Genomic DNA, 19,124 nt, shown 5'->3' with positions numbered 1-19,124 from the left:
TTTCCTCTTAAGAGAGTTTTATGGCTTTTTACAATCAAAATTTAACCATAGGCCACGAATATGGCTATTTGGTCTTGCTCACAAGTGGTAGCTAAATGACTTTAATGACTCCTGTCTACTTTTATTTGCTTTTATCTCTCTGATTCTTCCACTTGACTTTGCTCTCAATAAAGAATTAATGTTTGAGCAAGTCTTCAAAAGGAATGGCAGAGCAAAAGAAAGAGAGTGAGTGGCAGGTAATGAGACCAGAGAGGTAGCCTGGCCTTCTCATGAAGGAGTTTTATTTTATCTTTATCAAGACAGCTCTAGGGTGCCCCCAAGGAACTTATACAAAAAAAAGAGCCCCTCAGTGTGGTCAGGTTGGCTTATTCTCCTAACAGAGGTTGGTGCAGTTCTAAAAGAGAGCCCTCCTTTTCCCAAAACCCTCTCCTAGCCTCCTGGTCGACTTTCCCTCTACTATTCATCCCCTACCACCAAACCTGGACCTTCTAACTTTTTTCATAGGCCAAGGATCTTCAAAAATTTTGAGTTACATTTATCAGTTAGAAAAAATGCGAAAACAAACTTAATTTTCTCTCACAGAGAGAGGGCTAGCATGATGGCTTCACAGTGTCATAAGCTCTTTCTAGCTTTCTGCTCCCATATCCTTCCTGTGGCTTTTATCCTCAAAGCAACAAGATGACTACCAGGGATCTAGCCATCAGATCTGGGCCCAAAAAGGAATAAAAGGAAGAGCAAGATCAAAAGGGCTGTAGTCTAGCTTTCTATTCTCTCTTTCAAGGAAACTTCCCAGAAGTTCCATCTAACAACTTCATCTAATTGTCCGGAGTGTAGTCACTTGACCATACATAGCTACAGAGGAGGCTGGGGAATGTAGTTCCTTAGCTGGACATGCTACCACACCCAACAAATATGATAGAAAGAAAGGATGCTATTCCTTCCAGTTTGTTTTTGAATTTTATTTTTTCTAGTCAAAACAGCCACAGTTCCTCTCTAAAAGGGCGCCCGGGTGGCTCAGTTGGTTAAGCAACTGCCTTCGGCTCAGGTCATGATCCTGGAGTCCCGTGATCGAGTCCCACATCGGGCTCCCTGCTCAGTGGGGAGTCTGCTTCTCCCTCTGACCCTCCTCCCTCTCATGCTCTCTGTCTCTCACTCTCTCTCTCTCGCAAATAAATAAAATCTTAAAAAAAACAAATAAAAAAATAAAATAAAATATTTGAAACAATGCATCATCTTTTGCATATCTGTCCTTTACTAGTTTCCCAAAATGTATTTCTTCATGTATCCCTGTATCACAAAAGAATTTAGTAAATAGTGTAAAAGAAGACAAGTATTTTTAAGCAACAGCATGGCGCCTTCCCACACACTGTGTCATTTGTGGTAAGTTCGTCTCTGTCACACCTCCATCAATGTCTTCTGGGCCTTTCTTGTAAGTTTGTTTGCAAAAGCCTTTTAGTTTGTTGTCACATTGCACCTTAATGTCATTTTAGCCATTTTTATTCTGGAAATAAAAAATAAGCAGTTTATAATTATTGAGTGGCATTTTGTAAAACACTGGATTGAGCATATGGTGACTTAAACTTCACTGGATAGCCTGGATGTTTAGTTTTTAGTTGTCTTATTAGTCATGTTTTCATACTAATATTAGCTCTAAATTCAAGCTGCTTCCCTTAAGGAATTATTGGCATGTCGCTCCAGGCCTGGCTTCTATGTTGTTAGCATGACACTGCCCTCTGCCTTAAACTATTCAGATAGTGATTTAATATGTCATGTTTGTACTTTAATATTTCTAGTAGCCACATTAATAAATATAAAAAGAAACAGGTAAGATTACTCTTAATAATATGTATTGTTTAATCTAATAGATGTAAAACATTATAATTTCAATGCATAACTTAATAAAAATTATTAATGAGGTACTTTATACATTTTTTGTACTAAATCTTTGATTTTTATTATGTATTTTACACTTATCATACATGTCAATTTAAACTACATCTTAAGTGCCCAATAGCCACTTGTGACAAATGGCTACTGTATTGGTCAGCACAGGCCTATTACCTGTATAGCTATATCCTGGAGATGGGGACATGGGTCTTCTGATTTCCTAAACTCAAGGTCAATTCCAAGGATGCATTTCTCATCTCAACATAATCCTATCTAGGATTAAGTTGTTTCTCTATTGTAATGTAAGATGGTGGTGAAGATATTTGTCTATTTGACCCATCTGCTCCCCCTGACCCCCCCACCCCTAAATGTGTCTCAATGCTCATGAATATGAATCTCACTGACCTGGCTTAACTTCCTAGCATATGCAAATAAGACCTCATATATTCAGCATACCCTCAATAATTATTATCCCAGAAATATCCGTGTCCTTTCCTGTGTCCAAGATCACTTTGCTCTGGATCTTATAGTAACCACTGAAAGCTGACCTTTAAGTAGCAGCTCATGTTATGTGTCTTCTCTGACCCCGATTTCCCAATAAAGCCCATTGTCATAACTCCATGTCATAACTCAGGAAATTTCAGCCAAGGGTAGCAGAAAGACCTTACCCATAACGTCTTCAAGCACAAGGACTTATACTGGTTCACACAATGGGAAGAACAGAGACAGGGCAGGTACCAGGTATGGTTTAATCATGTTTCCAGGCACTGTCTTGAGTTGGGTTCCCAAGAAAGAGAATGTGAAATAGGTGTTTGAGTCCACGTGGTTTATGGAGGAAGAACTCTCAGGAGAAAGGGAGTGAGTAAATAAAGAGTCAGGGAAAGGTGCTAAGCAGAGACATGATATCAGCTGGATTGGCTTCTGCCTGGTTACTCAGGGAGCTCTCTCTGGAGCATGAATTCTACCACAAAACTAGTCTTACTGCGAGTTAAGAAGGTAGCTTTTCATATCCCTGTGCTGGTCAGTCATTTGTTGTAGGTTATTTTAGGGATGGAAAGGAAGCATAACTTTTGGGAGGGGGCTCTTGGGTATCTCATCCACAGAGAGCAATTCTCAGGAGAGAAGGGCAGCCATTAGCTCTCTGCAGCCAACACTCCTAGCACTGGCATGTGCCAGTGTGGTAAAGTACAGAGATCAGGACAGGGTACCCACAGCATCCACTAGCTGAATTTTTCTGTGCTTTTGGTTATACTCTCCTCTGTCTATGGATTTGGTCTTCAGCATCTGTCTCATGATTTCATGATGGTTACCAGCAACCCCTGGGGAAAACTACTTTTTAATCCATATTCCTGGGGAGTCAGAGTATTAGAGTCCCTCTGAGTCTCTCAAATGAGTTAGGAAAACTCCCAGAAGCCCCCAACAATTTTCTCCTATTGTTTATTGACCAAAACCTGATCATGTGATCATTCCTGAAACTTTCATTAGTGAGAAGAGTGGGATTACATTGAGACCAATCAGGTTCCTGTCTGATCTGAAGTCACTACCCACCCAAGGAGAAGTGGAATAGATAATCGGGCACCAGCCTCCGAGTATACAACTCAGTCTGAGAGAGAGCCTGAGAAATCAATTTTTGTCAAAATGTAAATAGGTTTAATTGTTTCTCAGAAAGTGGTCATTTCAGGGAATTTTCTCTCTTATGACACAAAAAGGGGGGATTCAGCTTAAGAATATTTTCATAGAGGGGTACCTGGGTGGCTCAGTCGGTTAAGCGACTGCCTTCAGCTCAGGTCATGATCCTGGAGTCCTGGGATTGAGTCCCACATCGGGCTCCCTGCTCAGCGGGGAGTCTGCTTCTCCCTCTGACCCTCCTCCCTCTCATGCTCTCTGTCTCTCATTCTCTCTCTCTCAAATAAATAAAATCTTAAAAAAAAAGAATATTTTCGTAGAATTTAGTGTCACATAGTACAAATGGGAGCCATTGCAACTTTATGTTTGTAACAAGTTAGTAAAAGAAACAGATAAAGAGGAAAACTTATATAATGTAATATTATATATAATCATTGTAATAATTATATTATTATATTAATGTATATTAATATATATTATTATTATGTACATATGTGCATGTGTGTATGTATATATATATATATATGCAAGTTTTGTAGGCAATGAACTGAAATTATCAGTGATTACCAGATCTCTATAATGTAAAAAGCTGTATAACTGTACACTTATATATTTGAGTACATTTATTCCCATTCACTCTACATAGTAAAGCAGGTTGCATCATGAATTTGATATCTTGGGTTTTGTTCCCAGCTATCTTATTTACTACTTGTGTGATCCTGGGGAGCTGATTTAACTTCTCTGAATTTCATTTTCATTTCCATTATAAAAAGATATGTATATATTTCTCCTACTTAGATAGAGGTAATGTGACATAATGAAATAATGAATATAAAGGTCTTGTGAAGGATATGTTCATATATTTTATGATCTCTTTATTACACTACTATTACAATAGGAAATTGATTTGGGGGCATTCTGTTCTAGAATATTTCTACAGCTCCAATAATGTTCCAGGTACTGAGCCTGATATTTTTAAATATAGCACATTTAAGTACTAAATATAGTACCTATGTGTGCTAGGTTTAGCTTCCATTTAGCTTCCACCTTGTTGGCTGGAACATTTGCTGTCAGAATTCTGTGTTATCATGTAAGAAAGCTGATCCCCCTGCGGTCGCCATGATGGCAAGGTCTTGAGGAGAAATCACAGGGAGAGGCCCCAAGACTGCATAAAGAAGGATGTCAGTGAGCCCAGTCATTTGAGTCATCTCAGCCCTGGCACTAGACATGTAAGTGAAGAAACCTTTAGATAGTTCCAGCCCCATCCATTCAAGTCAACCCCAGCCATTTGAGCCTTCCCAGCCAACGTTCCAAACAATGCAGCCCAGACAAGCCATATTGACTGTACCCTGCTTGAATTCCCGACCAGACAATTCATAAGCAAAATAACATAGTCCCTGATACACCACTAAATTCTGGAGTGGTGTGTTAGACAGTAATAATCAGAACAGTCTCTCAGTTGGTTTCCACAAAATCCTGCATAATCCTATTTTTTACAGATGGAAACTAAGAACTTCAGTAACTTTTAGTCCTCCCATTGATAGTGGCAGGTCTAGGATTTGAACACAAGTTAGGCAGAATCTTTGTTCTTCTAACCACCACCAAGCTGACCTCTGAGGGAGGGCACATGTGTGGCCAGCTTGCTGAGTCCACAGGATGAAGGGTCAGAAGGAGAAACATGTACTCTTGCTTCAGTGCTTATTGGTTTCCACGCTGTCAGCAAGATGATCATTTGAGGAGCCAAATCCCTCACATTTGTTATTATCCACCTCAGACATCTTAATTAAATGCTTTGGAAGCTTGTACCACACAATCAAAACTTTAAGCACTTTTCTCTCCCTGGGAAAAAAAAAATGTAAACTAAAAATTCCTGTCCACTCTTCAAATTCCAGCTATTGATTTCTGCTCTTGATTTGAACCTCCTTTCTCTCTGAGAGTGCAAGTCCCCCAACAGGATAAGAATAAATAAAAGCAAGTTGGTGCCACCTGTGTGAAAGAGGGAGGGAGGGATGAGAATGCCCTGATAAGGGCCTGGATTGATGGTTCAATAGGAGAGGATGGTTCAATAGGTTGATGGTTCAATAGGAGAGGGGTTAAGGGCCCGTAAGTTAAAACTTGTTTGAACTTGAAAAATTCTTTCTTGAAACCCCAGTAGAAGGTCTTTATACTCTCACAGTGCCCTTTGCTCTACATAGGCTCCCACGATAAAAATAAGAATAGTGACGAGAAAGAGAACAAGAAGCAAAGGAAGGGTGTGTGAAATAGTGCACATTTCATCAACTAATGTTTTTGATGGAAAAAGAATTTACTCACTCAGTTGTATTAGAGAGACCAAGGCCCAGAGAGCCCATGTTGTGTTGCTGAGGTGGCCGGTGGTCAATGGAAGCAGTGACTGCAGAATTCTCCATTCTGCACTCTTGCTCCCTAAGAGTTGCCCAGCTTTATTTTTATATTGTTCCTATTTATTTTCATTCAATGCGATTGTTAGGACTGATGCTTACTTTGCATACAGTTGGGCCACTTTGGTTCTGTGGGGGGCCATATCATTGAGCAGCTATGATTGAGCATCTAAATCATGTATGGAAGGCTCCAATTAGGCGATTGCATACGTTATTTCATTTAACCCTCACAGTTCCCCGAGGTCAGTTTCCATGTCTCTATATTCACATGAAGAACTGACTTTTAAAGAGGTCAAGTTACCTTGGGAATGCCAAAGCTCTGGTTTGAATGCCCATTCATCTTCTCCCAAAGTCTATGTTAATTCCACTGTGCCAATGTTTCCTGTGGTATATACAAGATGGTTTTAGATAGTTCTAGGATGGACATGATATACTGCAATATTTATGTGTTGATTTTAGGGTGCATTAGGAAAATAACATAACAGACACATAAAGCTCAAATATTCACAGATGTTATTTCTTATAATGGTGTTAAAATATTTATGTATACTTGAAGTGCATGAAGTTAAGGTATTTACAAAATAATCACATAAATAATATAAAATAGGTTAGGCAAAAGTACGAAGTAGTATGCAATGAAGTTGAAGTTTGAGAAACTGTACTATATACTAGGCTGCCATGGTATCATTGATTGGCTATTGGCTATTGAAGGATTTCCAAAGAATGCATTCAGATTTACTGATTCTTAACACAAGTGAGGAGTGGCTTTAAAATCTATCAATTATATTAAGGTTATAGTATGCTCTTAAAGAAAATGTATGGCTCCTTTAAAACATATCTGTTTAATTAGTAGAAATATACATCTCATGTATTCACAAAAGTATTGTTCTCAGATGAGAGCACGATCCATCCATCCGTCCATCCATCCATCCATTTATCCATCCAGTGGCATTTATAGGCACTTGAAATATAGTAGGAATAGTATAATTAATGAACATTCCCTATGTTGTAGGAACTCATGCCTACTGGAGGAGACAAGCATGTAAATGTTTATTCATGACATGTTTATTTGTGGGCAAAATGCTATGGGATCAGCTGAGGCGTGAATAACTCCCTAACTTTCCAAGAGTGGGACCTCTGGGGAAATATCACAGTGCAGAGAATTCTATTATCGGTCATAAATTGCCACTAAATTCTGTCCAGATGTGGGCCAGGTGAAAACCTGCTACCCATATCTGATAAATCTTGGGAATCTAGTTTGGGATGAAAGCGGAACATGGTACTTCACAAGGTGAAAGATCTAGCATAATTGTCACCTGGATCTTATCCTATTTTAACACCACCTTTCTTTACTAGATAAAATTATTTTCAGTATATCCTGAAGTAAAAGGAAGGATTCATAACAACAATGGTTTGAAAAGAAACACAGAGTAATGGATTAATACTTTTTAATTACATTCATGTATTCCCTGAACAAAGAAGAGAATGTATACCATCATGTTGTTCACTCACAATAATGAATAACAATATGACAGTTCATTTTTGAGGCTTAATTTCTGAAAATTTGTCCATGATGTCATCAAAATTAATCTTCTTCATACATTCCTGGAGAAACGAGTGTCCTTACAGTTTTCAATCTATTTTATTCACAGTTGATTAGAGCACATACTTTATTAATTTTAATTTCCAAGAGTTATTTTCACATTAAGCAATATATATAGAAATAATTATGAAACACCTTAAATGTAAAGATAAATTTGGCAGAAATTATAAAAATTCCATTTTATAAAAAAATCCCCCCAAATACAACTAACTATATATTTATTTCTTCAAGAGAGTGTAACTGATTCTAGGGGCTTTAAACAAATGTTCCTGCAGTTGAAGAATTACAAACAGAAATTAAAAAACCATACAAGGACAGAATTGGTCATTCAAGTTCTGTTTCTTGTCTTTGAAATCACTGGGCCATCATTATTTCCAAGTTGCTGTTTAAATACAGGAATATATAGTCTAGCAGAGGTTGGACACGGGAACTTAGCCCTGAACCAGCTCAAAGGATTTCAAATTGTTACTAACTTATTCTCAAAGTGAATTCCTATACAGCTAGGTCTAGGTGTTCTGCACCAGGCTGTCTAATGGAGAACTCTCTGAGTTTCAAGTAGAAATAATAAAATATGCTATTTTTCTGCTTTTTAAAAATTCATTTACAACCACAGCAATTGTTTAGAACTTAACAACGTATTTTTTCAGAGAGGAACATCTCTACCTACCTGACATTGTTCAGATCTGTGAGTGCATGTGCATTTGCTAGTGCTAGTGCGTGAATACAAAGTAAGTTGAATTTTAGTCAATTTTAATATTGTTTTAGCAAGGTCTACAGGCACAACATCTGTTTTATTGACCACAATGGGGACCAGGCACTCCCAGGCCTACCTGTGGTATGCCACTGCTCTTGTGAAAGCTTTGTTAGCTGGTAGAGCTATAGCATGTCTAATCAGGCCCTGGGAATTGGGCCTGGCCTTTCCTGTAAGAATAACCACATAGTTAATCATAGTGACAGTACACCTCTAATCCCTAGTATGACTCCCAGTTTACTGGGAGATAATAGAGGCATTCCAGGTAAGGAATTCTGCACATACATCCTGCCCTCTGGGATTCTCCCTCACCTGCATCTGGAATGACCCACATCAACCTTCTCAGCACAGGGGCGTTTGACACTCTGAGTTCTGCCCATCATTACCTCTTGGAGAAGAAGTAAGCTGACATCCGTAGTCAGTCGGCTTGCAATGTCAGACGAGGCCTTCAGTTCTTAACAACCGTGTCTCCTCATCTGGAAGCGTGCAGATGTTGGACTGACTCTAGAGACACACACTCAAGTGGCCAGGGAGGTGGCAATTGTGAGTGAGGAGGGCAGGTCACCCACTATGCAGACCAGAGCACCCACATTCTCTCCAAAGGAGCTAGCACCTTCTTCGTTCTTGCCAATCACCACCACGTGCAGGTACGGTGTTCCAGATATTTAAAGTTTCCCCAAAAGATTAGTTATCTTGCTTTTCTATGTTAAATCATATATATTTTTTAAAGATTTTATTTATTTATTTGAGTGAGAGCAAGAGCGAGCGAGCGAGAGAGAGAGAGCCCGAGATCAGGGGGGAGGAGGGGCAGAGGGAGAGGGAGAAGCAGATTCCCTGCTGAACAGGGACTCAATCCCAGGACCCCAGGATCATGACCTGAGCTGAAGGCAGATGCTTAACTGACTGAGCCACCTAGGCATCCCTAAATCACGTATTTTTAAATATTGGAAATGAATTAAAAACATTTAAAACCTGAGTGAGCCAAACAACACTTATCTACAGGCCAGTTTATGATCTCCAAACCTTGAGAGCTTTCAGATCCTAGGGACTCTTTCATGATTCTACCTTGCTGGAAAAGAAGAGGCTTGGCTGTCTTTCCTAGATAGGGCATCCAAAAAATGGTTTCTGGTCTGATGCCAAGCTCACAGCTGGGACTTTCATAAATCAATGACTACATTGTTGGTTTGGTCCAAATCTATTTAATCCATCCAGATCTCATCCACCAGGCTGGGAGAAAAGGGGATTACCTTTTATCAATGGTCTCCATTTTACATCATGGTTCTGAGGTCAGTTGGGGATCAGGTTGACTTTTTCTATTAAGATATAAATACAAATCAAAATGGAAATGAGCAAATAGAAACTCCCAAACTAGACAGACAAAATGAAGGTATGAAATCTTTTCATGCTAAGAAGGCTCTTTATTTTTGTGATGAAAGGTGAGGTCATATCCTTTTCAAAGGGGTAAATTAAGTAAGATCGATCTTTACAGTTTGCTTTCTTTGTACTCTGTACGTGTGTGTGCACTAACATTTCCAGCTTAATTCGTTTGAACACTTCATTATTAGGGACACTTTGTTTTTTTTACTTGCAATTTACTGCAGCTCATTGTTTCAGTTCTTATTGTTTTGGTATTTTTCTAAAACGTACAAAATATTATTTTAAAGAAATTCTACAAAGGACTCTTAAAGATTAACAGGAGATGAGAAGTCATTGAAATTAAGAAGGAAGAAAGGGAGGCAGGGGACCAGGAGAAAGCAAAGGCAGGGGAAAGAGAGCCTGAACAGAATTATTACTCATTGTAATCGTTAATCAAAACTATTGCTCTGTATTATCATGTTGGGATCTGGTGGGCTTACTCTGCGACAGAAACCTGTGCTCTCATTCTTTTGTTCAATGTTTCCATTGTAACGGGAGAGGGCACTTATTCAAATATAATACCATTTCCGGAGAAATTATAAAAACATATTGAAAGTTAATGTGTGAGAATTCTCTTATCCCCAATTTTCCATGCCATAAAAGACATTTTCATTTGCATTGTTTGTTGTGAACAATTAGAGGAGAGAGCATACTCAATTACAAATTAAACCTTTTCAGAGGAGGATTAAAAATGATCTTATAAACAGGCTTTTTAGTGCGAGAGCGTAAGCTTTAACTTTGAATTGAAAAATCAATGCCACATAGAAACAGAAACAAGAGCATTTAATTAATCTACAGTTTATCCTTTCATATTGTGATAAACAAAAGGAAACTGTAATTTTCTTAGGACCTTTCTGTTGAATTTTTAGGAACAATTACATTAACTGAGAGGCTAATTATTACTGCAAAGGAATGCCTGTGGATGCTTTGCAATCACAGGAACAATACTGAAATGAAAGTCTCCATGCTTGAAATTTAATCTCTCACACTGCTGTGATCTTATACCAGAGTACCTATATTCCAACCATTTGCAAAGTACTTCTTGCATTTGTCCATACTTGCCTGTTTTTAACTCCTGGGGAAAAAAAAAAAAAGCTTACATCAGTCATTTGAAACAATTATTCTAAAATATTGTCTCATTGATGAAAGGAACAAAGCATTCCTGGCAGGGACCAAGGAGTGATTTATATATAACATTTTCAATGAATACTTCACTTTTTACTTTGCATACATAGACACAAGCCAAGAGAAACCAGAAATGTAATTTCAGAATCTGTATGAGCGTTTCAAGGCTGAATGTCCAACAAGAATTTAGGAGAGAGAAAAAAAAAAAAAACATCATTAAAGACAACCAGGGATAATCATCCTTGAAACTTAATCTTTGCTCACATCCTTAATTACTGAAATAGGTGTCTTTTTAGGGCAGTATTGGTTATATGGGAGCTTGGTAGGTTTCCAGTTTTAGATCTTGCTTAAAATACAGAAACTTGGGCTCTGCCCCAAATCAATGAATCAGAATATCTAATTTATGGGTCTGGAATAAGAGCTAGGAAAATGAATTTTAGACAAGCATGCCTGGGGGATTCTGATGCAGATCACATTTTGGGAAACCCTACACTACAGCTGCAACAAATTACCCATGTTTATCAGACATTTTGCTAGCAGCTAACGGCTTTTTAAACTCCGTATAGGAAGAGAACAAATACAGAGCTGCTCTCCAAGGGCACGTAGTCATTCCAGGGACCCGTGGCCTTGACCTGCCCTCCAACCTAAAGAGGTTACTCAGAAAGTGTCCCCATGGACCGTTGACAACCAGTACACCTCTCTCCTCAAAGCCCGATTCAACAAAAGCTCTTCTATTTTCTTCCTGGGAAGAACTACAAAGTTGACATGAACATTCTTGTGAGAATTTCACTAATGTTTTTGGGGATTTGTATGTAATCAAGACTAATATGTACCAGGCAGCCCCCACTACAGTCTAACCAACTGTTCAAGGCCATCCTCCCTTCTGATTGGTTATTAGGCAGGCCATCAACATTGTTAAATATTTTGTATCCCCAGTGATTTTTGTTTTATTGAATTCTTATGGCAGGCAGCAGTATCGGGCTGCTTAAGAACTGTTCCCAGCCCCATTTTGCTTTCCTGCTTTCTACTATAAAGGTTAAAAAGTCAATGTTGGCTTTCCCAGCTTCGCCTACAGCCACGAATCTCCCTGTCGCATAGTTTTGAACAAGGAGATGGAAAGGCAGTCTTCTGGAGTCCTTCTAAGAAGGATTTTTCCTCTGTGGTGAAAGCAGAAGAGTATCTAAGGAGAACTTTCTTGCCATCCTGGCTGCCCTCTGGGTTCTACCTTCGGAAGCAGTCCCATGAAGTTGAAGTGGCAGGGGCCACCTAACCACCCGGGGCACAGTGCAAGAGGATGTCAGACCCAGTCCTCCTCACCATCATGGCAGAGCTAGAAGGGACTGACTCTGGGCTTCTTGTTCAATGAAAATTGCTGTGCTTAAATTGTAGGTCTCCTTGTGGTTTACTATTTTTGTTTCTTTTACCTGAGAGCATTCTCACTGATGTTGTCTACAACAAATCTCCTTCTTCTTCTTCTCTGGGCCATCTTCTCTTAGTGGAATATTTTCCCAGGTACTGTCTTTTAGTAATATTCTAGAATTTCCAATGGGGTGACCGATGGTCTAATTTGTACACACACACACACACACACACACACACACACACACACACACTTCAGATTCAAGATCAGAATGCTCAAAGTTACATTCCATAACTTGCCCAAGAACTCAAAACTATCTTCATACTCATGATTTTATTAATGGGTTGATCGCAACCTTGTCTCACTCTAGAATGTGTTTAGAAAAACACACAAGTATTCACAAATTATAAGCACATTAAATTAAGGAATTAGGACAGAATCTAAAAGGGAGGAAAGGTTAGGACTAAAATAAAGCCTGAAGAGGGGAAGATGGAAAAATGCATAATCTCAGGTCCTCTGTAGTAGGGCCATACGTTTGTTTTTAAACCAAATAGGAGTTATTCAAAGCCAACCAATTGTTCAGAACAATTGTAACTATTCCTGACCCCAATGTCAGGAAGGATATTTTTTCTGGGGATCCTTATAAATAGAGTATTGTGTAATGTTATCAGGTTCTGTGGTGTGGAATCCTCAACATTCTCCTATGGCATTGCACCAGACTTGTGTGGTTCTTCGTGAAGCTCATCAGCACAGCCCAGGGTGAAGCAGAGGAGAACAAATAATCTGCCTAAATAGACCACCTAAAAAGGATTGATGGAGCACACTAGGATAACCCTTGCTTAGTTTGAATAAAGGGAATCAAATTCTTTAAAAGGAGTGTTAGGATTTTTGTGTAGGTGTTGAGAGCATAGACTCTGAAACCATGTTGCCTGGCTTTGAATCCTAGCTTTGTTGCCTATTAGCTGAGTGACTATGGACAAGTGACATAATTTTTCTGTGGGATGGTAATAATAATACTTAGTTCACAGATTTCTGTGAGAAGTGCATGTGTCACAGTGCCTGGCAATAGTAAGTACTGTGCAAATGTTAGTTATTGTCCTATTGAGGGCTTTGAACTAAACTATGTAAAATGCTCCACACCCAATTCCAGCGTGGAAAGGGGGGGTTTCCCACATGAAGCAGTTCTTGGCCACCAACTGAGTGACCCACAAATCAACTCAATGTTGACACTATCTACCTGGAGACAGTGTCAGATCCTACAGGTTCCGGATGTGGTCCTACAAGACCGACCCCTCCCCTCACCACTACCAATAAGAACAACATGGGACACCAAGTCCAGGTTGTTCCCTTTGCTCTGACTGACCATCAGCTATAGATGGAAGTTCCCATGACCCTTCCTTGAGTTCCATTAATTTGCTAGAGCAGCTCACAGAACTCAGAGACGTATTTTACTTACTAGATTACCAGCTCACTTTAAAAGGATAGAACTCAGGAACAGCCAGATATCGTAAGGTCTCTTTTTTTTTTTAAGATTTTTTATTTATTTATTTGAGAGAGAGAATGAGAGATAGAAAGCACAAGAAGGAAGAGGGTCAGAGGGAGAAGCAGACTCCCTGCTGAGCAGGGAGCCTGATGCGGGACTCGATCCCGGGACTCCAGGATCATGACCTGAGCCGAAGGCAGTCGCTTAACCAACTGAGCCACCCAGACGCCCTATAGTAAGGTCTCTTAAGACCTAACCCTAGAAGTTCAGAATATAGCTTCTCTGCATTCTCCTGTTCAAGCAAGCACAGAGGTCCGTGTAGATGCAAGGGGAAAGGGATCGGACTCCACATCCTTGCCAGTGTGGCCAGTTTTCAGGCTTTACATGTCAAGTAAAAAGTGAATCACCTGTGTTAGAATCTGATAAAATATTATGGTGGAACCCATTGCAAAAATGCCTATAAATGAAAAAAAAAATGCCTACAAACCGAAGAAACCATGAGAAAGACAGAAACTTGGACTTAAACTGTGTAATAAAGGAAAGTGCAGAGTTTTGGAAGAACATGATTGGTCTTAACGTTTGTCCTCTCCTTGGGAGAAGTCTTTTAGTGGACGATCCTAGACTGAATTTGTCCTTCACACTATCCAGTGAGCATATTGTTGTGTTTGTTCTTGTTTTCTTTGTTATGGGGGTTTTGGTGAATTTGAACGTGTTTGGGTATTCATGCTACTCTTAGACACAGTCCTCACTACTCCTTACTGTCACACACTGATCTGTTCCACTTATGGATGTTACTCATTTAGTGCCTGCAACTTGAGGTCTTATTTGCTCTATAGTGAACTTCTCTGGTTGTTAACATCTTTTCGGTTCAGAAACTAGCCTCTAACATGAAGGGAAATGAGTACATAAAAAAATGTATCACCCAGCCTTATCTACTGAGACTGTGTCCTAGAACTGGGGCCCAAAGGAGCTGGGGGAAAAGTGGAATGATGCCTGCATCACTCAGCCTGCTGCGGGGGGTGGGGGGGGCGGGCTGGTACATACCAATGGCATCACCCTCTGATTATTTTGCTGGCTATCTCATAGTTTGACCACTAATGTTTCAATCCAGTACTGACTAGATCGATCCTTATTTCATGCTGCTTACTCTGGTGTCTTATATCATCCACTGTAACCACCATCATGCCAATGGCCACCTCTAAAATTGTGGAAAAGACACCATTTTGAAAGGGTGTGCTCCGGAGGGCAAACTGCTTTCTGTTTAGTTATTTTTACTTGGGCTGGGGTCATTTTGCCCAGGATCTGAGCAACATCTTACAACAGACTGCTCAATAGCTAATATTTGTAGGGAGGACAACTCTTAGGTCATTAGAATGTCATGAGATGGCCTTTATTAATCACAAGTCAACCACATCAGGTCAAGCTTGCTCTTGTTTTGCAACTCAGAGTACACTCAATAAATGATTGTATTTTGTTATACACATTTGTACTTTCTAGAAGATATATTTTTCCCACTATGGACATGCATATTCTCTACACGTTTCTTCATATTCATTTCTCCTCATTATTAGCACTTTAAGAACTTTCAGGTTAGACAACAAGAAGGAATGTTCCACAGGTCCCAGAGTAAGCATATTGCTAAGTTTCATTCAGGAAATTCTGGAGTTGAACTACAAATCATGGTTGGCTCTCTAGTCAAAAGGTCACCCTTACTCTCAGCCCCTTGCCCAAACATGATGCAATTTGAGACCCTCTGAGTTTTTCATTTTTCCTATACATATTGACTTTTGGTCCTGTGTCAAGGAATTATTCTCATTAGAACAATAACAACAAAAACCCTTTGTTCTTTCATTGGTCTCTTGGGTGGTTTTAGTGGTATTGAACTCAGACATATATTTGCTGTTTCTTGAAATCATGAATTCCACATCTCAATGGGATTATTACAGTTCTCTAGCATGAGATAAATCAAATTATATGGAATTTGTTTGAGAGATTTCTAAAGAACAGAAGGAGTGTATGTGTCGGGAGGAAGGATGGGGGTGGATGGAATCTATTCATATCTCCAAGATCATGGAAAACTCCCTCTCCTTAAAATAGCTGCCCTTTGTGGCAAGTACTGCTTGTTGCCTACCCCAAACCCATTTTTCCTTCTTCCTTCCTATCAGGATCCCTGATTTTGTGGAGAGCTGCAATGTATGTAGTTAAAAAGACCCATCTCCTAGAGTTCCTTTGTGTTTTGGAGCTGTTCTATGTCATGATTTTGACCATAGTTATATGAATCTGTGATAAAATGTCATAGAACCATATACACAGACATATAAAAAATGAAAGCAGAGTTCATGAAAAAAGCAGGTAAAATCTTAATTGGGTTGGTAGTTTAGTCAAATGTAATCTTTCGGGGCGCCTGGGTGACTCAGTCGTTAAGCGTCTGCCTTCGGCTCGGGTCCTGATCTCAGGGTCCTGGGATCGAGCCCCACATCCGGTTCTCTGCTCTGTGGGAAGCCCGCTTCTTCCCTTCCTGCTCCCCCTGCCTGTGTTCCCTCTCTCGCTCTGTCTCTCTGTGTCAAATAAATAAATAAAATCTGTAAAAAAAAATGTACTCTGTCGGTGTAAGTTTCTTAATTTTGATAATGTGCTACAGGTATGGAAGATGTTACCATTGAGGGAAGCGATATAATGGCTAACTGGGACCTCGCAGTATTTGTGCAACTTCTTGTGATTCTGTGATTATTTCCAAATAAAGGCTTGAAAATAAAGATATTGACATAGACTTCTTTACAAATAAGGATGACCCTGTGACCCACCTTTGACCAATGAGGAAAAACAGAATTATACAGATAGTGGTCCTGGGTAGGCTACTTTATCATATTTAAAGGGGATAGACTACTGCTTATGTTTTCACCTTTGTTTTTTTATCCTTCTTCCCTCATGGAACACACACATGGGACCAGATATGTAAGTATGAAGTAGAAAGAAAGTAGTAGTACTTACCAGATATGTAAGTATGAAGTAGAACTATGCATATGCCTATGCATAGGCAGATGAAGTAGAAAATTAGAAGGAACTTGGGTCCCTGACTCTACTCTCCCAGGACAGCCTGCTTTGGGGTTTTGCATCATGTGAGAAAAATAAACCCCTTGTGTTTAAGACTGTGTAATAGGGTTCATGTTTTTTGATGTTGCATGTAATCCTAAATAATACCTTCTTCTTTGTTCCAAATATAACCGGGGTCACCAAAAGTCTGGGTGCCAATAGACTTTTATTTCATCATCCTGATTTCAAATGCTCTAGACAACAGTTTAGGAGTCCTGTGCTCTTGTAACAATTTATTCATGAACTATTGGTATGCCTTTGGACAAGAAGCCCATTTTCTCTACGATGAAAGAGTTGGACTTAAGAGCACCAAAATCTCTTGTTTGTATAATTAAAGAAAAACCTTGAACCAGGAAATGGATAATGATGGAATCTAGGGACAAGCTATATCAGTACCTAGTAATCACAGAATATTGGTAGAGTAAATAATGCGAGAAATAAACGGATATTGGAAGGAAGGAGGCAGATTAAATCACTTTCCACAATACTTAGACTCCTTTCCTTTGTGAGAGAATAATCACTCCTGCCTATTCTTACATATCTTGTTGGGCTTCCTGGAAGAAGAGTAAACATGTCTCACTGACTTTGGGCTTGGCCGAATGACATGCTTTGGCCAGTGCAATATGAGAGAATGTGATGTATCTCTCGTTCACACCAACTTTCAGAGGCATCATAAATTTTCTTCAGAGTTCTTACTCTTCTGTGCTATGTACACAGCCATGGCTCACATAGCTTCTGTCCCCTTCTAGGGCACTGAATGGAAACACACACACACGGAGCAGACATACAGCCGGGCTGCAGTCAAGCCACAGCTGAGATATAAAATGAGCAAGAAACAAACCTTTGTTGTTGTAAGCTACGAAGATCAGAGTTTTTGTTACTGCAGAAAGTTGCCTACTACAGAGAGGAACCTACAAGTCTTTAACAAGAAGCAGTTAGTCCATGGAAGTAGCTGCAAAAGTGCAAAAGCTGTAATTTAAGGAGGAGCTTGTGATAAGAAGCTGGGAAATAGAGTCAGGCACTGAAGAATGGGAACTTGGGGTTGGTCTGGTAAATTCTCTAAATTCCATCAAACATTTTCTTTTTTATTATATGACATAATGGTTATAAGCTGGGGCTCTGAAGCCAGTTGCATGCATTCTAATCCCAGCTTTTCTATTTGCAAATTGTGTGTCTTTAGTCAAGTTACATAATGTCTTCTCTAAAATAGGGTAATAAACAGGATTTAACTCCTTGGTTGGTATACAAATGCTTCAGAGAGCGGACACCCAGGACTCCACGATGGCGTCAGTCGTACCAGTGAAGGAGAAGAAGCTCATGGGTGGGAAATTAGGAGAGCTGCCCAGCTGGATACTGATGCGGGATTTCACCCCTAAGGGCATTGCTGGAGCATTTCAAAGAGGTTACTACCGGTATTACAACAAGTATGTCAATGTGAAGAAAGGGGGCGTTGCTGGGATTTCTATGGTGCTGGCAGCTTTTATGTTTTTCAACTACTGTTGTTGTTACAAGGAACTCAAACACAAGCGGCTACGCAAGTACCACTGAAGAGGGCCCAGTGTGGAGGCACATTCAGCATTCCTGACCATGACCTTTGCCTGGCACCCTTGACTCCTTTCATATTCTAATTCAGAATTAACATCCAATTAAAGATGACTGGTAAAAAAAAAAACCCAAAAAACAAAAAACAAAAAAAACATAGTGCTTCAAACAGTGTTTTGTCTATACTGTGTACTCAATTGTTAGCTACTATTAGTATGAGTGGGTTTCCTCCCTCCATTATGCCACTTTACTCTGCTTTTGGCTAAGACAATAAGATAACTACCAGAGCTTTGAACATAAGCACTGACTCATGGATAAAGGTCCAGAAGGAATTAGGGCAAGAGAAACAAAAGTCAGAAAAATAAGTCCATTGCAAAATGCTTATCTATCTATCTATCTATCTATCTATCTATCATCTATCTATTCTTCTTTTCTATTTCTCTTTGCATTAGTCTCTAAGGAAAAAATGCATTTACCAAAGACAAAGGCAGGCTTTAAAAAGGTTTTTGATTTTTTAGCTGATTTGCTATTCTGTTAAATTAGAAAATTTGGAGCCTATACAAAACTGGAGAGAAATGTACAAAATTCCTCTATATCTAACTCCTAAGTATAATATTCATCCACAAAGATCGCTCTTGTTTCATCTGTGCCTTCTCTTCCCTGCCCCACTAGATGAGGAAGAAAATCCCAGATGTCATAGCATTCGGTTGAATAACTTTGAAAAATCATTTACAATTATCTTTTCCTAATAAAAGATTGCATGCTTGGACTCCTAGAGTATGCTCATTATGAGTTACGTAGCATCAGAAAATTAGAATGTAATAATTAACTGGTGGGTG

General features: G+C 39.4%; 1 protein-coding gene across 2 annotated transcripts; it reads left to right on the top strand.

The window, feature by feature from the left end:
* Positions 1-18,015: 18,015 nt before the first annotated feature.
* Positions 18,016-18,291, top strand: LOC114212347 (ATP synthase F(0) complex subunit f, mitochondrial-like). 2 transcript variants are annotated; one of them, XM_028107201.1, is made up of 2 exons: positions 18,025-18,145; positions 18,263-18,291. In XM_028107201.1, exons 1-2 carry the CDS (start codon positions 18,025-18,027, stop codon positions 18,289-18,291), a joined length of 150 nt encoding a protein of 49 aa, XP_027963002.1. The 2 variants fall into 2 exon arrangements, with proteins under 2 accessions (XP_027963001.1, XP_027963002.1); XM_028107200.2 differs by having other exon boundaries at positions 18,016-18,291.
* Positions 18,292-19,124: the final 833 nt, after the last annotated feature.

Source organism: Eumetopias jubatus, unplaced genomic scaffold (assembly GCF_037043125.1).
Source record: "Eumetopias jubatus isolate StellerSeaLion01/CBP00866 unplaced genomic scaffold, mEumJub1_p1.0 scaffold_1, whole genome shotgun sequence".
NCBI classification, from domain to species: domain Eukaryota; kingdom Metazoa; phylum Chordata; class Mammalia; order Carnivora; family Otariidae; genus Eumetopias; species Eumetopias jubatus.
This window is presented reverse-complemented; position numbering and strand designations above follow the sequence as displayed.